Source organism: Telopea speciosissima, chromosome 2 (assembly GCF_018873765.1).
Source record: "Telopea speciosissima isolate NSW1024214 ecotype Mountain lineage chromosome 2, Tspe_v1, whole genome shotgun sequence".
Classification (NCBI taxonomy): domain Eukaryota; kingdom Viridiplantae; phylum Streptophyta; class Magnoliopsida; order Proteales; family Proteaceae; genus Telopea; species Telopea speciosissima.
In genome coordinates, this window is record NC_057917.1 from 35,648,195 (window position 1) to 35,668,203 (window position 20,009).

The window sequence follows — 20,009 nt, forward strand, 5'->3', positions numbered from 1 at the left end:
GATGTTGCGGAAGCTTTGTGTGGTTTGGATTGTGTTGGCCGTTTCAAACTCGGCGTTGCAGATAGGAGCCATGGGAGTGAATTGGGGAACTTCTGCTTCCCACCCTCTTCCACCTACCAATGTGGTGGAGCTACTGAAGTCCAATGAGATCACTAAAGTGAAACTCTTTGATGCAGACCCGCTCGTTCTTGGGGCCCTGTCGGGTTCTCGAATCGATGTCACAGTTGGCATTCCAAATTCGATGCTGAGAAACTTGAGTTCATCGAAGAAGGTCGCGAATAGTTGGGTGCACGATAATGTCACTCGCTATTTTTCTAATGGTGGAGTTCAAATCGAGTATGTGTCTCTTTTCTTTATCATTTGGGTTTGTATTTGTCTGATTTTTTGGTTGCATTTGTGTTCTTTCCCGGATTGCTTCTGTTTTCTATCTTAGGGTGAGAACTTGGGTGTTTTGTGATTTGTTTCTGTTTTTGCTCGTTCGTGGTCTGTTTCTTTCTGGTTTTTTGCCTTTTTTTAATGTTTGGAGGAATTTCATTTGTGTTCGTCCCTATTAGCACCGGTTGCCCTTATCTGACATTGTCCTTTTATGGCAATGCAACTATATACGGAAATCCTTTATTGGAATATTGATGAGTTTGTGCTGACTCCAGCCTTTGGGAAACCCTTGGGTCAATCTTAGGATAAAGAAATAGATGTCATTTACATAATGTAGGGACGGATGCTTGAGTTCTGTTCCTAATCTATGAGAAAGACTTTGAGCCACATTCGGACATGCTTTCATGGCTTTGGTGCTCAGATGAATTTGCTGTCTTAATCGTGACTAGTCCTGCCCGGAGGCATATTTTTAGTAAGTACTTGGTTTTGGCAGCTACATCGATTTTTAGGGCGTACCCAGTGCACGAGCTCCCGCCACTGCAGGTATGTGCAGAGGGTCATATTGTACGCAATCTTACTCCCGCTTGCTGGGGAGGCTGTTTTTTGACTCGAATCCGCGACTACTTGGTTGCAATGGAGCAACCTTACTGCTGTGCGGTGGCCCGCCCTATATAAGCCATATCTAGCTTTGTCACAGAATACAAATATCTATGGCGCTCTCTCAGAAATTCTTCATGTCTCTGAAAGAAAAGCAGTTTTCCTATCAGCTAACTTATCCAAAGCTAAGTTGCTAAACCTCTTCTTTAGAGGGGCAGATAATATCCCATTTTGTCAGGTTCTCCTTCTTATTTCCTTAAGTTCATATAGAAAGTCTGGTTTTGCTCCATTTGATTAAAATTCATGAGCTTTAATGACTAATAAGTAATAAAGTGGTAGCCTTGAATGCATTGTTTTGATGAAGGTGATCCTGCCTCGTAAAGATGTTTATTTGCTCTTCCGACTTCCGAGTGGACAATCTTTTATAGAGTTTGTCAACTACAGGATCCCAAACTCACAGAATATTGGGTTTGTTCCTCAACACTTATATTGTCCCCTTGGCACCGACATACGGAGATTGTAGTATTCAACCGATTTCCTTCTCTCAGCTTCATTGTCAATATCCACCTATAGGAAGCTGTTTTCAGAATTTAATATTACTTCTTCTTAGCTTTCTCAAACCCATAGAAATTTTTTTTCTCCATCTTCTTCTTTTTATCAACTGTCACCAATTGATTTCTTATCTTTTCAAACTTTCACGAATTCATTGTTCAGTGTTTTTCCTACAGAATTAGGTCTCTTGACTGTTCCATTCTGTATTAAGCTTTAGTGTTCTCCATGAACTTCTTTTCTTTTCACTCAGCATACAGAAGTCTTTCCTTCCCACGTCTTTATTCTGGATTTGAGAAACTCTGGTTTTTCTTGTTCATTAGTGTTATACCCCTCCAATCTCTCCACTCCAGAATCTGCTCACTGTCCTTCCATTCATTGTTATGACTGTTAGTGCATAGTAAATGCAGTTAGGTAACAAGACCTAAATACCTGACCGTTGAAAACATGGAAATGTCCGGATGACAGAGGAATTGGATATGTCCATCTTCATGAGTAGGAGGGAAGGAACAAGGCAAAGATAATATAAAAACTCCCTCTTAAGAAATTGCCAAGCCCCCTCATTCTGCTGTTGATATGGCATGGCCTATGTTTATAAGTGAGAATCTAATCACATCAGACATCCCCTTCCCCCCTAATATTACAGGACTTCTGAGTTCAGACAAAGATCTGATTCAAAATAGTCCCTCCTGAAACTCTTATACACAAAGGAATGGAACCTGATGGAGTTGTCCTCCAAAAACTTTGTAAATTTTCTGAGAACCATGCAATTATGTACTATAGTCACACATTTTATTGAACTTTTTCCCACATAATTATTTCTGCCCTCCCAAAGGCCCTATGGATGGACCAACATGCCACTGTTTATTTCAATCTCCCCACTGTTCCTAGACTATTGCTGTCAAACGTTAGAAGGTGGATTTCTTTTTATTCTAGATCTGCCTTACAGAGGTTGTCTTGTCACCATCTCAGGTGGATTTATGGTTCAGGATGTGGGGAGGTGACTAAAGAAGCACCCTGATGTAAATAAATCACTTAGAGGGCATATTTTATTGAAAATAAGCTTTGGGTTGGGTTATATATGTGTTGGGCTTTTGATCTCATGGGTTTATTTTGTAATTGATCAATTTAATGAGCCTAAAATATGGGTATAAAATGGGAAAATGGGATTTACTTCCTTAGTTTAGTTAGAGTCCTATTTTGAGTTTGTTTTCTTTATTATTTCACTTTCTTAGTTAATTTAGGTTACCTTATTAGTTAAGGATAGGGTTAGGCCTTTCCTTTTTAGTGCCTAAGTCTATTTTTGAGTCTTCTATATAAGTTTGTAAAGGAGGCCAGTGTTGTGCACGAATTGGATTAATGGAATATTGGCTTTAGCTTTTGTTAAAAAATCCTGAGATAGGTTGGGTGAGATGCCCAGGGTGAGCTGAGATAGCCATCCCCTTCCCCAACCCCCTCCATTGATCTCCAATCAAGCTCCATTCAAGTTTCAATTCTGCGATAGCCGATCTCTTGAAGAAACATTCAGTTGCTGGAATTTCTCTGCAAGGTTCAAGATATTTTCAAACAACAAGTCTGAAATTCAGTTGTTGGAGTTTGTTATTCCTTTTTAAAACATGTAACTTCATCGTTGGATATTACGGTTGAATAAATGATTCGATTTGAGTTGCTGTGGAGCCAAGGATTGGCCTGTGGGTTTTTCTCCTCTCCTTGCAATTTTTGAACCTCCCTTCTCAGATCCTCTCTTCTTTTTTTTTCTACTTTTCTGTCCTAGCGATAAGAGCAACCACAAGGCTGGTGCTGATCTTGTGAGATAACCTAGAGGAGGGTGAATAGGTTATCACTAGTGAAATATTAGCCTTTTTAAAATTTTCTTTGACTAAGACAAGATAGATAAAAGTAAATACTCAAAGAGAATAACACATAAGATTTATAGTGGTTAAGCTAACCCAGCCTACATCCACTCCTCCCAACCTTGAGAGAATTTCACTAGCTTCTTCCTTTCAGTACAATAGGTGGGAAGAATACATTTACAATCTTTTTCACAGGATAAGAGGATCCCAACGTATTAATCTAAGTACAGTCTAGATTAACACACTAATGCTTTCTTAACTCAAAAGCATAAACAATACAATAAATAAGAGGTAAGAATTACCTAGGCAAGGAGTATACCATGTACTCCTTGCAAGTGATGAATGATATGCAGTAATGCTCAATGTTTTGACCTTCTTTAGAACTTCTCTTTAGAATGAAAGCTTGTAAGGTCTTGAGTGTTGAAGTCAAACTAGAATGATCTTGATGGAGATAATTTGACTTCAATCAATAGGACTTTAGAATGACTTTTCACCTCTCACAAAAGTAGTATTTTGGACTGTGTTGGATATGTGAAAAGCTCTCACAAGTCCTCTATTTATAGGGTCATTTTATGCACTAAAAACATGTGCAAAAGAGCTCTAACGGATCTATTTTTGGTCCATCCGATCGACCGAATCATAGCTGTTAGAAAAATATAGCGGTTGGAAGACAAAAAGGCATCCGGTCGCAGTCCGGTCGACCGGACCATCGTCCCACTGGATCCGGTCAATCGGACCAAGTCACAAGTACGATCCCGTGCTGCTACTGCCAGCATCTGGATGGAATGGATTCTAAGATCCGGTCGATTGGATTACAGTCCCGTTCCCTTGTTATGCTTATTTCTGACAATTTTGACTGTGGGGTTTCGTGGGGCTTTGCTCCAACCTTTTTCCAACATTTCCTAAGGTTATGTGGGTTCAAGTACAACCTCCTAAGGTCTCTATATGATGCAAATGCAATTTCATTAATATTATGCAAATGCAAATACAAGTATGCAAGTGTGTGTGTGTAAATGTAATTGTGCACACGAGCATCTTCATAAGAGTCTTCATCTTGAATTCTTCAATTATTCTTTAGTGAGAATGGTGAGGTATCTTCAAAGCCTTGATCTTTCAAGCTTTGTCTTGAACATTCTTGAGCTTTATGTTTTTCAATTTCTTGGCTTGATCTTCTTGGTTCCATCAACAAACCTGTTGACATGTTTATACACAATGGCTTGTACCAACACGTTTGTTATCATCAAAACAATCATGGAGGTAGGGAAGGTTTTCCCAACAGATCTCTCTTACTCCTTTTTCAGATTTTGTGTGTTTGTTATTCACCCTAGGCTGACTCAAATCCTAGAGAATCAGACCCAAAAGTCACCCCAATTTTGAGAACCAATCTACAACATGGGTAGGTTTGGGTTCTTCCGCCAGAGTCTGTTACAAGGGTTTAGTATTTACCTTATTCCTTGATTTTAGATTCAGCAATTATTCTTCTCTTATAGATGGTCACATACAAGGTGATTTTTTTGAGAATTTTTCCCAGCCAAATCTAGCCGTTAGAACCTGCTGAAATTTTGATCGAATCTTCCTCAAACCCTAAGAGAGACTCGAACCAAATTTCATTACCATCCACCTAACTGATTGTCTGAAATCACCCTTTTACCCCTCAATCCTATTTCTACTAGGATTCCTCAATAATTTCAGAGTTAGTCATCTGATTTAACTATAACTTTCAACATCTCTTCTCTCCCAAATTATCCACACTCTCCTAACTTAATCCTAACATCTAACCCTATTTTCACAATTTCACATAATTTGACCTAGCCGATTTTCCCAATCCATAGCAGATCCATGTTATTGGTTCTAGTTGGTCTCCTACCAATCTAAAATTACATTACACCCACCATGAGAAGGGAGCCATCCTTCACAGTTATAAGCATCGTTGTTGCAGTTTTACCAGCGAAATATCGTATTCTGTGACCCAAGGAAACAGGATTGCTGGATCCAACATAATCAGATAATCATAGGGTTGCGATAGGCATGATAAATGTCGATTGCATGCTTTAGAGAAAGCTTCTTCAACAAACTTCTGTGATGCTAGTAATTGCAGGTGAGAGATAATAAAATGGCTAAAACTTGCTTGCTTTGGTCATCATTTAGTTTTTGACTTTTGTCATATTAATTAGAGCCAAGAAATGCGAAAACGATAGAGGTTCAAGGGAATCATTTGTCTGTTAGGGGTCATGGAAGGGGTTATTTTATTTATTTTATTTTTATTTTTGGTTAGGGCAGAAACTGTCATGCAAGAGTTTGGGTTGAAGAGAACTGTACCTTTTTTTTTTTTTGGTTGGGCTTTCCCTGCCCTCTGTTTTTGTTGTATTTTTTTCCCTCAAATTTTTATCTAAAATCTTCTTTTTTATATGTTTTAGGGGATAAAAGAAGTCAGGTGTGACTATTAGAGGGTGATGTTGTGGGGGGTTTTGGGGTGGAAGATGGGTGGCTTGCAAAGAGTTGGTCTTTTGTCATGAGTTATAAATTGTTTTGATATCATTCCATGTTGTTTTGCACAATTACCTTTGGGCTTTCCTTGTCTTTCTTTTATTTTCTTGAATATGTAGCACCCCACTCCCTATACCTAAGTGTGACTAGGATGCTAGTAAGCATCCTATTGGACCTCCAAGATCACAGAAGCAGTACATTAACCTCACAATCCAAATCAATAATAAAAAATCAGAGCAGTGGAAGATAGAGATATCAGCAAAACTGACACGGGAATCAACTGTGTTATATCATGTTGGGGAATGGGGATCGTGCATATATTGACTCACCATATTCACAGTAAATGCAATGTCTGGACGTGTATGAGACAAATAAATGAGTCTCCCAACAAGCCTCTGATAGCTGGTCTTGTCAACCGGTTCTCCTTCCTTGCTTCGAAGATGAGAATTGGGCTTTACAGGAGTATCAACAGGCTTGCAACACAACATTCCTGTATTAGTCAATAGATCAGTGGTGTATTTCCTTTGTGAGAGAGAGATACCCTTCGCAGAATGAGCAACTTCAATACCCAGGAAATTTCTCAATTTTCCTAACTCTTTGATTTCAAATTCCTTGCCCAAGAATTGCTTCAAGGAGGAGATTTCTTCAAGACTGCTCCCTGTGATAACGATGTCATCAACATAAACTATCAAAATAGTGACATGTGTAGGAGTTCTCTTGATGAAGAGAGTGTGATCAGCATTGCTTTGCTTGAATCCAATAGATTCCATTGCCTTATGAAACCTTCCAAACCACATCTTGAGAGATTGCTTCAAGCCATATAGGGCACGATTAAGTTTGCATACCTTTTCTTGAGTCTATTGAGAAGCAAAGCTTGGAGGAATATCCATGTAGACCTCTTCTTCCAGTTCACTATACAAGAATGCATTTTTAACATAAAGTTGCTGAAGGTCCCATTCTTGATTCATAGCATAAGACAAAATCACTCTCACAGTATTCATCATGGCCACTAGTGCAAACGTTTCTTGGTAGTCAATCCATAAGTTTGGGTAAATCCTCTAGCAACCAGCCAGGCTTTGTAGCTATCTACAGTCCCATCAGCTTTGTGCTTTACAACAAACACCCATTTGCACCCTACTGATTTCTTCCCTGAAGGAAGAGGAACCGGAGTGATACAGATCCAAGCATCCACAAGAAGAAGAAGCCCTAAGATTAGGGCCTAGTATTTGGAGCCTTAGTTGATTCCCATACTTAGTTTTTTTTCAGTTTAATTGTAAACTTAAATTGAACCAGTTCAGACCATGGTTCAATTTAAGTGAATTAATCCTATTGGTTGTTAGGTGCTTATTTCCTATTGGTAGTTAGGGAATCTTTCTTTTAAGTGTTTTAATTCCATCCCTCCACGATTTTTAGAGGGAGAGCTTTTTAGTTTGTAATTAGGATTCAGCCTAGGATTCAAATTCCTAGGATGAATACGTTTTAGGCCTATGACCATATTATAAAATAATAAAATCGTGGGAGGCTCCCCCACAGTTCAGATTTGAAAATGAACTGTGTTTGCTTGCTGCCATTGTTGCTGCTGCTGCTTTGCTCCTTTGAGAGTGTGCCTTGTGAGTAATATTAAGGTGAAGGGACTAATGGATCTGCAGTTGACTCCTTACGTCTTGTAGACCGGGAGGATCTTCTTGTCAACTCCTTGCATCTTGTAGATCGGGAGACCCTATATTCTTCAAGCTGCTGCCATTGAAGATATTCAATTACAAGTAATTTACTGTTTCAGCATTCTTCCTTCTTCTAATCCTCCAACTAAGCCCTACCTATTTTCCATCGATCCATCTAACCTTAATTCATCTATAATCTGTCCAGTACACTCTCACCTTTAGAATCTTCCCAAATTCACACCACAGCTCATCCCCTCTACTCAATCCCAATTCTAGTCCCATCCTAACACCTAAACCCTAATCCCTATTAAAACCTAACATCCTAAAAATCTGTCTAGACCTATCCAGCCGTCCAAATCCATCCATACTACAACTGAACCCTCTCCTCACTACCCGTAGCACTCGACCTAAAGCCCTAGCCCAAATTCTCACTCTAAATGTAACGCCCCAAACCACCCCCTAGGAGGATTTAGGCAAGTGACCCGGATATCCTACGACATCCGCCAACCCCCAAGGATCCAGAAGTCGTACTTACATGTCACAAACCACACAATGAGGGTTAAAGATAATAAATGAATATCAGAGTGCAATGGAAGATCGAACTACCCATAGATGATTTATATCATTTATAATAAAATCCCAAATACCTATCTTATACCATATACGTATCCATTTATGTTCAAAAATTACATTGTCATGGTAATTACACTTCTTGAAATAGAGAAATTCAAATAATAACAAAATTTCCGTAGATCAACAACATGAGAAAGATCTACAATCCATCAATAGCTTCATCGTCCAGTGGTAAACCAGTACCTGCAAAATCACCTAAAAGAGAATATACAAGAGTTTGAGCTCCACCGAGCCCATGAATGAAATATAAACTAGACGTGCACATGCAAACATAACCATGAGCTTATATGAATGATATTCATTATTATTATTAAGCCACCTAACAGACAAAACTAAGGCAGGTATAGCGCTACTACAATCCCCAATATGTGTATCCCTGGTGTGGGCTTCTAACCCCTTCCCGCGATACACCCATTGAGTTGTCGGAGAAAACCAGTCGGCTCCAGCATCCCTTCCCAAGGTCAGCCCAACCGGCCCTCTAGGTTACCACTGTGCTACCACTAGCCTTATTAACTGATGGGCCAATAGACATCACCTGTCTTAGTGACCCGATAAGCTGATTGACCGAGCAATTGCCGTCAGGACATTGGCCTCACACTTTTGTGGTATCCAATACCTAAACCCCTGTTGGCAAGGGTTCGTAGCACGGGTGATGATACCCTAACCAGATGCATTCTATATGACATAGTATGAGACGGGTGGTGTCAACTGTATCCCATTCTACGGGCTACCACTGGCTTCTTTTTCAAGCCGGCTACGGCATCTAATCTAGCATTTTCACATTTATAACATTCGCATTCAATTCCAATAGCCATCGGATATGAATCAGAAATCAAATAGGAATATAAGCAATTTAAAAGAATAAAGACAGTAAATATTGCTATTGTCATGACTCATCAGTCATGTTACACCTACACCCATGGTGTAATTCCATTCACCTTGTGCAAAACTCATTTGTTCTTCAGTCAGCTCGGTCCCAGTCGGTTCTGACACAGCACCTCGTGTTCGGGGTTACAACCTATGTTAACTGGACCATTAGAACGTGTCAAACACTGTCTCAAAAGGGTCTTAGAGTTCCAGGATTGGTTTAGGTTTGCTTATTCATTGTTCCATAACCATGAGGAACAGAAGCATGGCTTCTTTCCTTGGGTTGGCTTGGGTTACAGTGTGGGTTGCTGACCCCTTTTTGGGTCCACTGATACACTCAAGGGATGGTTATCAGCAAGGATGGTTGGGATAGTGTTTTAGAGTGGTTTTCATGCCCCCCACACTGGCCTAGGCCTGCGGTGATGGTCCAATAGGCTAGAATCAGATTAGACCAAGTACAGCAGCACTGAACGATTCACTGGACGTCAGTGCATCCTGCAGTCCTTGTTGGACACGGGTTTTCTTGCTCAGGACTTGGTTTTGGGTGCTGGATTCATCCCATCTTCGATTTGGGATGCTCTCAGAGGGTAGTATAGCTTATAATTAAGCTAAAGCAATTGTTTTAGTGGTTCCTAGATAGGGTTTGCCAAGTGGTTGATGGGTTTGGGTTCAAACATCAAATAACTCAGTATGCAAGGCTGAGATCAGACATGCAACCACTCAAACTTCAATTATACACACAACAGCAGACATGCACGTGCATTACAAGCAAATCCTAAGCCCTAATATGCAAAACACCTCATTCATGCCAAGATCCATGCTCATAGCTCACTATCTATGGTTTGCATGCATGATCAGGCATGAAATCTAGCTAGATGCATGGCTGGAATTCAAGATGCATATATTCGTAAGCTAAAACAGTGTTGAATCATATAGATTTCCTAAAACTAGGCATGCATGCATCTAAGCAGCCCTGGAGCTCTAGGTAGTGATTCCATTGAGATTCCTACAGAGACAAGCTATATAGCTTTGGTTCTTGGGTTCAAAATCAAAGAACAGATATGGGGTCATGATTACATGAGTGATTTAGGCTTGGTGAGCTTACCTTAGGTTATGAAAGGATTCGGCCAAGGCTGCTCAAGCCGCAAGCCCTCCTTCTCTTCCCTTCTCCTTCCTTCTGTCTTTCTCTCGTCCTTTCTTGCTCTTTTCTTCTCTGCTGTTTTTGAACAATGACAGCCTAATTTCTGAGCTGGGCCCCTATTTATAGTTTCTATAGAACTAAGGTCTGTTTGGCTAGGCAGTCCTATAGGAAAAATGCATTTTTAAGTGATTTTTTGCCCAGTTTAGCTATATAGGTGGGGCCCACATGGATTCCAAGATGGAGATTGGTTCCTAAAATTCCAAGATACATATTGGAGGTGTTTGAAGGCAGTAGATCCAGTTCCCACAAGTTTGGAATGGGAAAATATAGGTTTTGGCATCACTGGAGCTTGCATTGGAGCTTTGGGCCAATCAGTACATCATCCAAAGAAGGCAGCATTGCTGAATTTTTGTTGTGGCTTCTATAGGGGTTGGTTCCTCCACATGATTCCTTCTAAGAAAATGCAGCTCTATGAGTCTAGTTTCTAACAAAATTGGAATAAAAGGAAATGAGGTTCGGATGATGGAGTTATATTATTTTTATTAAACAAAGGTCAATCTGTCCAACAGAAAGATTCGATTCTGGACAGCAACTTGAAGTGAAATTTTAGCTCACTTAGAGACATAATTGGACAATGGTTCCTTCTAAGGAAATGTAGCTCTATGAGTCTAGTTTCTAACAAAATTGGAACCAAGGCAAATGAAGTTCGGATTATGGAGTTATATCATTTTAACTAAGCAGGGGTCAATCTACCAGAGTAGTAGAATTGATATTTGTGTTGAGATTTAACATGCATGTATGGAATTGAGTTCTCATCATCAAATCAAACATGCAAGTTGATGTTTGGTCTAAAAATACTTTAACTCGAACATTCAAGGTGATGAGGGTCATCATTAGTTTAACCTAGAACTAGGATTAGGTCCTATAGTTGGGTTTAAGCATGCATGCAAAGGAATTGGGTTTATAATTAACCCAAAACAAGATAGAACATATGCAAGCATGATGGGTGTTAACTTCTTATCTTTAATTCCAGAATACCAACCAACCCTATGTTTAAGAATAAGTTGGGAGAAAGAATTTCACTAGGTTGGGGTCTTTACCTTAGAAATTGGGAGCAATTTGATAGGATTCCAAGCTTGGCTTCTCACACTCAAGCTAAGTTTAGGAGCCTAGGCCTCTCTTTTATTCTTCTTCCTTCCTTAATGAAACAGTATCGAATCACCCTATTGTTAATGTCTTCGCCTATTAACCTTCCCTAAATGTTTCAAAGGCTTAACGTATCATGTACTCGGGTAGGGCCTTAGAAATCAAGGGATGGTACCTTCCTTAGGCTATACATTTGGTGGTGAACTGTATAGTTTCAAGGAGTTGGTGTTTACCTTCTTAATAGTATGTAGATTCTCACCAATGGGGCTACCTCATTAAATTCAACCATGGGATCAATGCAGCACAGTGTACTGGTAGCTTTGACCTCGGGTTCCAGACCTTAAACAAAAATTCAAATTAGCTCGTATTTTTGGGCACGGGTTTAACATTCCCCGAACCTTATAAAAATTTCGTCCTCGAACTTGAACATGTCTTGGGATTCAAGTTAATGAGGATAATTCGACCACCTTTCATCTTCTCGTAAACTGGATGTTCCTTGATCGAGGCGACTACTCCACAGTACCTTTACAACAAGATAATCAGGTTGTGGAGATTGTGCTCCTCACGTCCCACAGTCTCTTCGAGTTTCTCTTGACAGGTCATGGCGGCAGCAAGCCCAAGTGGTTCCTGAGTCGAGACATGAGTCGAGTCCGGGAGGTACTTCTTCAACACCGATACATGGAATACGTCATGGACTTCTGTCAATCATTACGCCACTGTTCGTGATTCTCGGATTCAACTTCCTTTTCTTATTGAATTGCATCACCCCTTTGGTTGGTGCTACTCAAAGAAATACCTGATTGCCCACGGCGCACTTCAGATCCTTCTGTCTCATATCAGCGCAAGTCATTGCTTCGATTGGGCTGCAAAGGTGTGGTTCTCAAACATATCCACCCCCCTATAAGTGATTTAAATCGCTCTCCGGTTTGTTTCATCTATTATTCAGCTTAATTATAAGGGCCTAAGGGAAATCGAACTAAAAAATGTACCTTAAGCAATCGCAAGATCGTACTATGTCTGCATATTTCATCCAATATCTACACTCCTATAGTCTTTGGTCATAAGGCATAAGTCTAAATTACTTGTGTTCACATGGTTTTTCCTATGAATACTTTCACTTCTGGTTTTCCAATACTTACTCAACTTTAGGATGAATTAGGATATTGATGGAATCCTTATGTTCACTCCCAATAACGGAGTCCGGTGACCCATTATCCCTTCATACCTATTGTTGGGCAAGGTTTTGTCAAATCCTTCAGTTCCAGTTTTTTTCTGTTCTCGTCTGTTCTTGGTTATACCAACACCCATTTCTGTCCTTACACCCATTTCCGTCCTTTTCACCAACTTAAATTCTTCACATCTATTATTTACTTCCAACTACCTAGTATACTCCACACTTTCTTGAATTCTGCATGGAATTTTCTATTCATTTGGTTTGCGGTATAACGCTTTACGAAGAGCTAACTACGCACCTATAGTCTTTTACCGCTGCTGACTGGGTTTTGCTTATCGGAAATCTATCTCTGGGTATTGTTCTTTCGTAGGGAGCAATCTTGTCACTTGGCGCAGCAAGAAGCAGAATGTGATAGCTCGTTCTAGTGTTGAAGCAGAGTTTCGTGCTATGGCTTGGCATTTGTGAGTTACTTTGGCTGAAAGGCTTGCTACAAGACCTTGGTGTTCCTGTTCTTCTTCCTATGATGTTGTACTGTGACAACAAAGCTGCAATCAGCATTGTTCACAATCTAGTACAGCATGATGCACCAAGCATGTTTAAGTGGACAAACATTTTTTCAAGGAGAAGTTGGAAGACGGATTGATTTGTGTTCCCTTTGTGAAGTCTATTGATCAGGTTGCCGATATTTTCACCAAGGGATTGTTTGGAAAATGGTTCCATCCTAATCTAGTCAAGTTGGGCATGATTGACATATTTGCTCCAACTTGAGGGGGAGTGTTAGAATCATAGCCGTAGGGGTATTTTGGATCATCTTATTGCGTTTTTTGTGTTTCTATTATGTGGGCTTTAGTCCCACATTGCTTATTTGTACTTCTGGCTTCTATTCTTCAAGATATAAATAAAGAGCTTGGGATGATCATTAATCATCCAAGCCTTACTCTAATCTAAATCTGTTAACACTTCCAAGTCTTCGCAGCCATGTTAAGAAGAAGATAGCGCTCGGCGATTTCTTGTTCCATAGAGGTGACAAGGTATGACATGACAAGAAAATTGGAAGTCACCCACTTGTCAAGTGCAGAACCAGCCTCAGATGGTTTGGCTACCGTTCCAGTTATATACCCAGAGAGACCACGGGAACCGATAGCAAAGAGTCAGGAGCAAAACCACAACAAATAATTGCTACCATTCAATTTAATGGAGCTAGTCTGGAACGGAAGGAAATCATGCTGAGTTGTGCCTTCGTGTCCAGAGGAGGCAGTGGTAATATTGGAATCTCCTGGCATGGTGGCTGGTTTGAAAAAAAATCCGGGAAGGGAGAAAAATTCTGTAGAATAAATTTGATTCATAAAGTGCTCAAACAATCCTTGGTGGGAGTCAACTCACCACCAAGGGTGAAGAAAGGATGGCTGAAACAAGGAGAAGGGAGAACTCTTCCAAGAGAAAAAAAAAGAAGGGTGGGAAGGGTCTAGGGAGGTGGAAAAATGGGAGGGAAGGGGAGGCGGAAAAAACTGGTGGTGGTCGAACGGTGGGGGGGCGGAAAAAAGGAACGCGGAAGAGGTGGGCGGAAAAGAAGGAAGGCGGAAGAGGTGGGCGGTAGCGGAAGGTGGAGGAGAGGTGGGCGGTAGCGGAAGAGGGGCTGGCGGTGGTGGTCGGTGGTGGTACTGGTGGTGGGGCTAGGGCTCAATTGCGGGAAAGAGATAGGAGAGAAAAAACCAAAAAAAAATTTATCTCCAGGATCCTCGGATGTATTCCCGCTCTGATACCATCTGGAATTGCTTGAATGTGGCTTATGAACAATGTGCCCTCAACCTCTTTATTTATAATCAGAGATCAATACAATAAAGGAAATAAAATTACAGCCAAATCACATGTGCATAATGAACCTGGACACTTTAATGTATCAAGGTCTGGATCCGGGTTTGGGTCACGGGTAATCTATGAACATTCAACAATATTGTTTTGCCAAAACACCTGAAATATCGCTGAAATAATGTCAGTCTTCTATTTTGCCCCATATTTTGTTTTGCTAGCTTCAAAATTACTGGAGTTTTTGAAATCTCGGGGAAATTTCGCTGAGATTTTAAACTATATTTTTAACTGTGTTGAAACTTTCAATAGATGATTTTGGTTGTGATTATTATCAATTTTATTCTAGTATGACATCAAAATCAACAGTTGGGATAAGGCCATGTTGTTGTTGTATGACATCAAAATCAACAGCTCGTGGAATCAAAATCCTAAAATATTAAGCCATCCTGAGGTTGCAATGGAAGTAAATAAGAAGAAATTTTCGTCCTTTTTTTATTTGGTGGGGGGGGGGGGGTATAGAAGATAAAACTATGACAAATGAGCTTTGAAAGAAGAAATCGAATAAATTTATCAGGTAGGTTTCTCTTAACTTGTATTAAATTTATCTTATCACGCTCCCCCCCGGCCCGCCCCTCCCCTCCCTTCCCTTTTGTAATTTGTATGAATTTCTAATGAGAAATCTTTAATTATTCAAGCCCTATTCCTATCCTCAGAAATCCAACCTGCTGAAGAAACATTGGTTACAACCAACCAAGGACAATGCATTTTAACCCTTTAAACAGATCAAAGCTTTTGAGCATCAATCATAATATTGTCTGTTATTTAAACCACGGGCGATGCAACAATAGAGTAAACCAACCAAGGACAACCTATTCTTTCCCTATAAACTGATCAAGGCTTTTGAAGCATCAATTGCAACATTGTCTATTAGTTAACTAGGGACCATACAACACTGGAGTAGATGAACTTACTTTTTTTTTTGTTTTATCTGTAAGATTCAACTCATAAATTCAGCTTATCATAGGCAGAGATAATCAAAGCAGAAAAAGATGCTGGGTCATGATGTGAGGAGGGCATCACATATCTATATAATACATTGAATATCCATATCTGTGAGTAAGATATAACTGGAAGGCCTCATAAGATAAATAACTTGGATTTTCAGCTGCTTCCCTGATATTAAGTGTCCCATGGTAGGGTGATCATTTTCACTTGTACAACAACAACAACTCAGCCTTATCCCAACTAAATGGGGTCAGCTACATGGATCCTTTCAAAAACAAAGTAGGCATTGTTAATGGGTTCATGGCAAACATGAAGGGTACACTACAAATTCCTGGTGTATGGGACTACTAGTGTAATCATAGTTGTCAAGGCATCAGCTGGGTGCCTAGGTGCGTTCTTGGGTTGAAGGTGATAGTACACCTTGTGTGATGCAGTAAGGGTGACCACCTTGGATGCCTAGGCATCGCCTTGGACACCTTGATGTTGAAATGGATGCCTAGGTGTCACCTTGTGGCTTTGTGACAGCATGCCTTATATTATATCAGTGGTAGGGTGACATTTAATGGGTTTACATTGATTTATGTTTAATGCTTTTTTTTTTTTTTTAATGAATATGTTTATATTATATCCTATGCTTTGTTTATTATATGTTGGTTGTCTCTTATTAAGTCATTACTAGTATAATTATATCATATTGCATTGATATGGCTTCTATGTTGCATATAAGCATCTATATATAAATTATCAGTGCTATATTACTAATACTGCATGCTTAGGGCACCTAAGCACCCCTCCAATGCCTTGGATTGCATAGTTTCCTTGACAACTATGAGTGCAATAATCAACAGAGTTATTCTTTGAGCCTAGTCTACTGTTGTTTGAGCTTAAAATTCGTAGAATTCCTCACTGCCAATGAGCATCTCCAAGTCTAGCTATGGACTATTATGTAGGGTGGGTGCTCCTCCTTCCTCACTTTTCCTTTTCCCTTCTTGTTTTTTAACAGTTTCTTTCTTGCTTCTCTCTTGGTTAGTAGATAGTGGCTTCTTGAAAGCTTTAATATTGCATGGCATGCATGTTATTGTGCTTTCCCATGGTTTGTTCTACTAGCTGATGATAGGGGAAACATGCGGCTTGTTCATGAGTCAATACAGGTGTTTAGGGGTTTTGGACCTTGTGGTTTTGTAGGTGATTTAAAAGGCATTTATAGTGTTCTGTATTGACTATCTTCATGAGTAAAGTCTAAGGTTTAAATTTTCTGCCCTAGAGATGGGAGCCATTAGAGGGGGAATAGGGGAAGAAGAACTGGTTCTCTTTGTGCGTTTAGTCATGGAAAAAGAACTCGGTCGAAACCTACCGAAGTCACCAAGATATCTCGGTTTTGCAAGAAACCGAGACCAAACTTAATGGGAATTTAAAAAGTTCCAGGTTTCGGTTGGTATCGATTGGTTTCGACATGTTTCGACCATATTTCGGTTGTTTCGACCTGAATACCTATATAAGTGTCACTTATCCCCACTGGTTGAGGAAACCTTGGCTAGAAACTAGGATAAACACTTATTTATGCTAGAAACCAAGCGGGACACTTATTTATGCCTAATATTGAAATATCAATATATTTCATTTATTCAAGATATTATTCATAAATAAGCAAATACCCCACTATTTGAATCCAATAAAAATGGTTAACAAATAAATTCCAAAAGGATAAAAAGTCAACTTTCTAATGTTGGGGTTTTTTCTTAAATCTAAAAACTTAATAAATCTTAATATGATACATTGTTAAAAACCAAAAGTACGGTAAAATGTTCATTTGTTTTGATGTTTAAAAAAATATTTTCATTCAGAGTGATTTTAAATAGCATTCTCGCACACCAAATTAAGTTTGACCAAAACATAACACCTTCAACATAAATCAGATTTAAGCAATCTTGGATATGTTTGAAAGCTTTGTTGGCAAAACTTTCAAACAAATCCAAGATTGCTTAAACAAAGCTTTCAAACAAATCCAAGATTGCTTAAATCTGACTTATATTGAAGGAGTTATGTTCCGGTCAAAACCTTATTCGATACCATGTCCAAGAATAATATATAGTATCTAACTTGGATCAAAACCACAAGTATTATTTTTAGTGTTCTCTATGTGAAACTAATGCATGGATTGGGTTTAAAATGCCAAAAATAGGCTGCACAACAAAAATCAGGGCAAAAAAAATAAAATTCTTGGCCTTGAAACCAAGGTTCGAGTTAGCTTGGAGAAAATCCCAGGTTTCAACTGAGATATGGTCAAAACAGAGACGAATTCGGTTTCTGGCTGGTCGAAACCTAGTCGAAACTGCAGTGCCCCTCTTGGTTTTCTTTAGAACCTTTCTGAAAGGTTTATTTTTGGTTGTCTATCATTTGAACTGTAAGTTCTCATCCTTTGGGTGCAGTTAATTTCAATTGGTGCAATAAGGAAACCCAAATTCCAGCCCATGGTATAGTTTTCTTCCACTATACTTGTGGGCATCTTACTGACCATGAGTTTGAAATTCTGTGAATTAAAAAGATCTTCCTCTTCTTACCATGTAGGTATTATTAGGGGGATATTCTGAGAGTTATCTCCTTTTATAAATTTCCAGAGATGCAATGCTTATCTTGGGTATTGTAAAGTGAATATGTTTCCTGTTGCAAATTGTTGTTTTTGTTGTGGTGGCTGTCAGAAGTTCTTGAGTTTTGGTGCCACACTATATAAGATATGTTAAACTAGCAAATTTGGAAGAGGAGAATTTGGATGTTATTCAGTGTTAAGTTGTGGAAATGCACACACAAAATATTTTGAGGATTTTATGTTTAAACGGGATAAGACTATTCTGCTCTCCAGTGTTAAAGGCAGGACTCATTTTTTATCTTAGAAGTCTACCATAAGCTGGTCCTCTGTGGAGATCTAAATAGAATTTTTTAACTGATTTTATAAGCATTAGCATCTAATCTGGAGGATTTCCAGATGAAGGTTAACTCCTGGTTTAATTTGTTGTCTGTATTCTGAATGCAGTAAAGTGGATGTCTACATTTTGCTTGTGCATCACATTGCTTTCTTGTTTTATCAAGTGTTAAAGAAACCATCTTCAGGTACATTGCAGTTGGAGATGAGCCATTCCTCCAAAGCTATGGGGAAGAATTCAAACCCTTTGTCATTGGGGCAGTGACAAACATCCAAATAGCTCTGATTGAAGCAAAGCTATCAGACAAGGTGAAAGTTGTGGTTCCATGCAGTTCCGATGCTTACCAGTCAGAATCTGGTCTGCCATCGAAAGGACATTTCAGGCCTGACCTCAACAAAACCATGATTCAGCTCCTGACATTTCTAAGCAAGCATCATTCCCCTTTCTTCGTGAACATCCAGCCTCTCTTGAGCCTCCACCAAAACAGGAAAATATCCCTTGATTTTGCACTATTTAAAGCAACTGCACATCCTCTTAATGATGGTCATAAAATGTACAAGAACAGCTTTGATGTTAGCTTTGATACTCTTGTTGCAGCATTATCTCAGTTTGGATTTCCTGACATGGATATTGTCATTGGGGAGATTGGATGGCCCACAGATGGAGCCATGAATGCCTCCTCCGCCATTGCTCAGACCTTCATGAAAGGCCTTGTGGATCGTCTTCAAAGCAAATTTGGGACCCCACTGAGACCCAGAAAGCCTCCAATGGAGACATACATCTTCAACCTTCTAGATGAAGATCAAAGAAGCATAACCAATGGGAATTTTGAGAGGCACTGGGGTGTGTTCACTTTTGATGGTCAGGCAAAATACCAAATGGATTTAGGTCAAGGCTTCCAAAAACTCATCAATGCGCACGGTGTTGAATACCTTCCCACCAAATGGTGTGTTGTGGACAACAACAAAGAAATGTCGAATGTAACTGCCATTGCGCAAGATGCATGTTCTATTGCTGACTGTACAGCACTGTCACCGGGAGGCTCTTGCTTCAATATCAGTTGGCCCGGGAATGTATCTTACATATTTAACAGCTACTATCAGCAGCATGACCAAAAGTTAGGCAGCTGTGATTTTGGTGGGCTGGGTTTGATCACAACTGTTGACCCTTCAATTGGCAATTGCAGGTTTGCCGTTGAGCTACGTACTTCAGTGTCAACTTCTCTTAGTAGCAGCGTGTTTTGGAGGACATTTCTCACAACACTATCTGTTTCAATGTCTTTGCTTGGACTTACACAGTAGACCAGAACTGCCACCATACTCTTACAATCCTTTGTGGTAGTAACAATGGTTTTTTTTTTTTTTAAAATTTATTTATTTACTTTTTTTTGTGTTGATGAGGGCTCTGATGGTTCTTTGATCAGTCTAGAGATGGACTTGTAGGATTTGCGATGTTGTAAAAGGGTGTGTGTGTGTGTGTGTGTGCGTGTGTGTGTTTGCAATGTTGTAAAAGGTTAAATGGTCTTTTCTTAATCCCGTTGTTGGGATTAGGAAGGTGTGAATCGAGAAACATGTAATTGTAGAAGAAGACCGGGAGTTCAGGTTCTGATTTTATGTGTGTCTGTGGACTTGTAGGATTTGCGATGTTGTAAAAGGGTAAAGGGTCTTTGCTTAATCCCATTGTTGGGATTAGGAAGGCGGGAATCGAGAAACATGTAATTGTAGCAGAAGACCGGGAGTTCAGGTTCTGATTTTATGTTTCTTCTCAGTGGTTGATGACTGTGTGTGTGTG

General features: G+C 39.6%; 1 protein-coding gene across 1 annotated transcript; it reads left to right on the forward strand.

Moving 5' to 3' along the window:
- LOC122652849 (glucan endo-1,3-beta-glucosidase 9) lies at positions 1–19,519 on the forward strand. Its single transcript, XM_043846728.1, has 2 exons — positions 1–336; positions 18,406–19,519. The coding sequence occupies exons 1-2, from the start codon at positions 2–4 to the stop codon at positions 19,517–19,519; spliced, it is 1,449 nt and encodes a 482-aa protein (XP_043702663.1). The 5' UTR covers position 1.
- Positions 19,520–20,009: the final 490 nt, after the last annotated feature.

Excerpts from the sequence above, each read along its gene's own strand:
- LOC122652849 (XM_043846728.1), top strand. The coding sequence starts at position 2 with ATGTTGCGGAAGCTTTGTGTGGTTTGGATTGTGTTGGCCGTTTCAAAC. Across the intron at positions 337-18,405 it reads AATGGTGGAGTTCAAATCGA|GTACATTGCAGTTGGAGATG; the intron begins GTATGTGTCTCT and ends AACCATCTTCAG.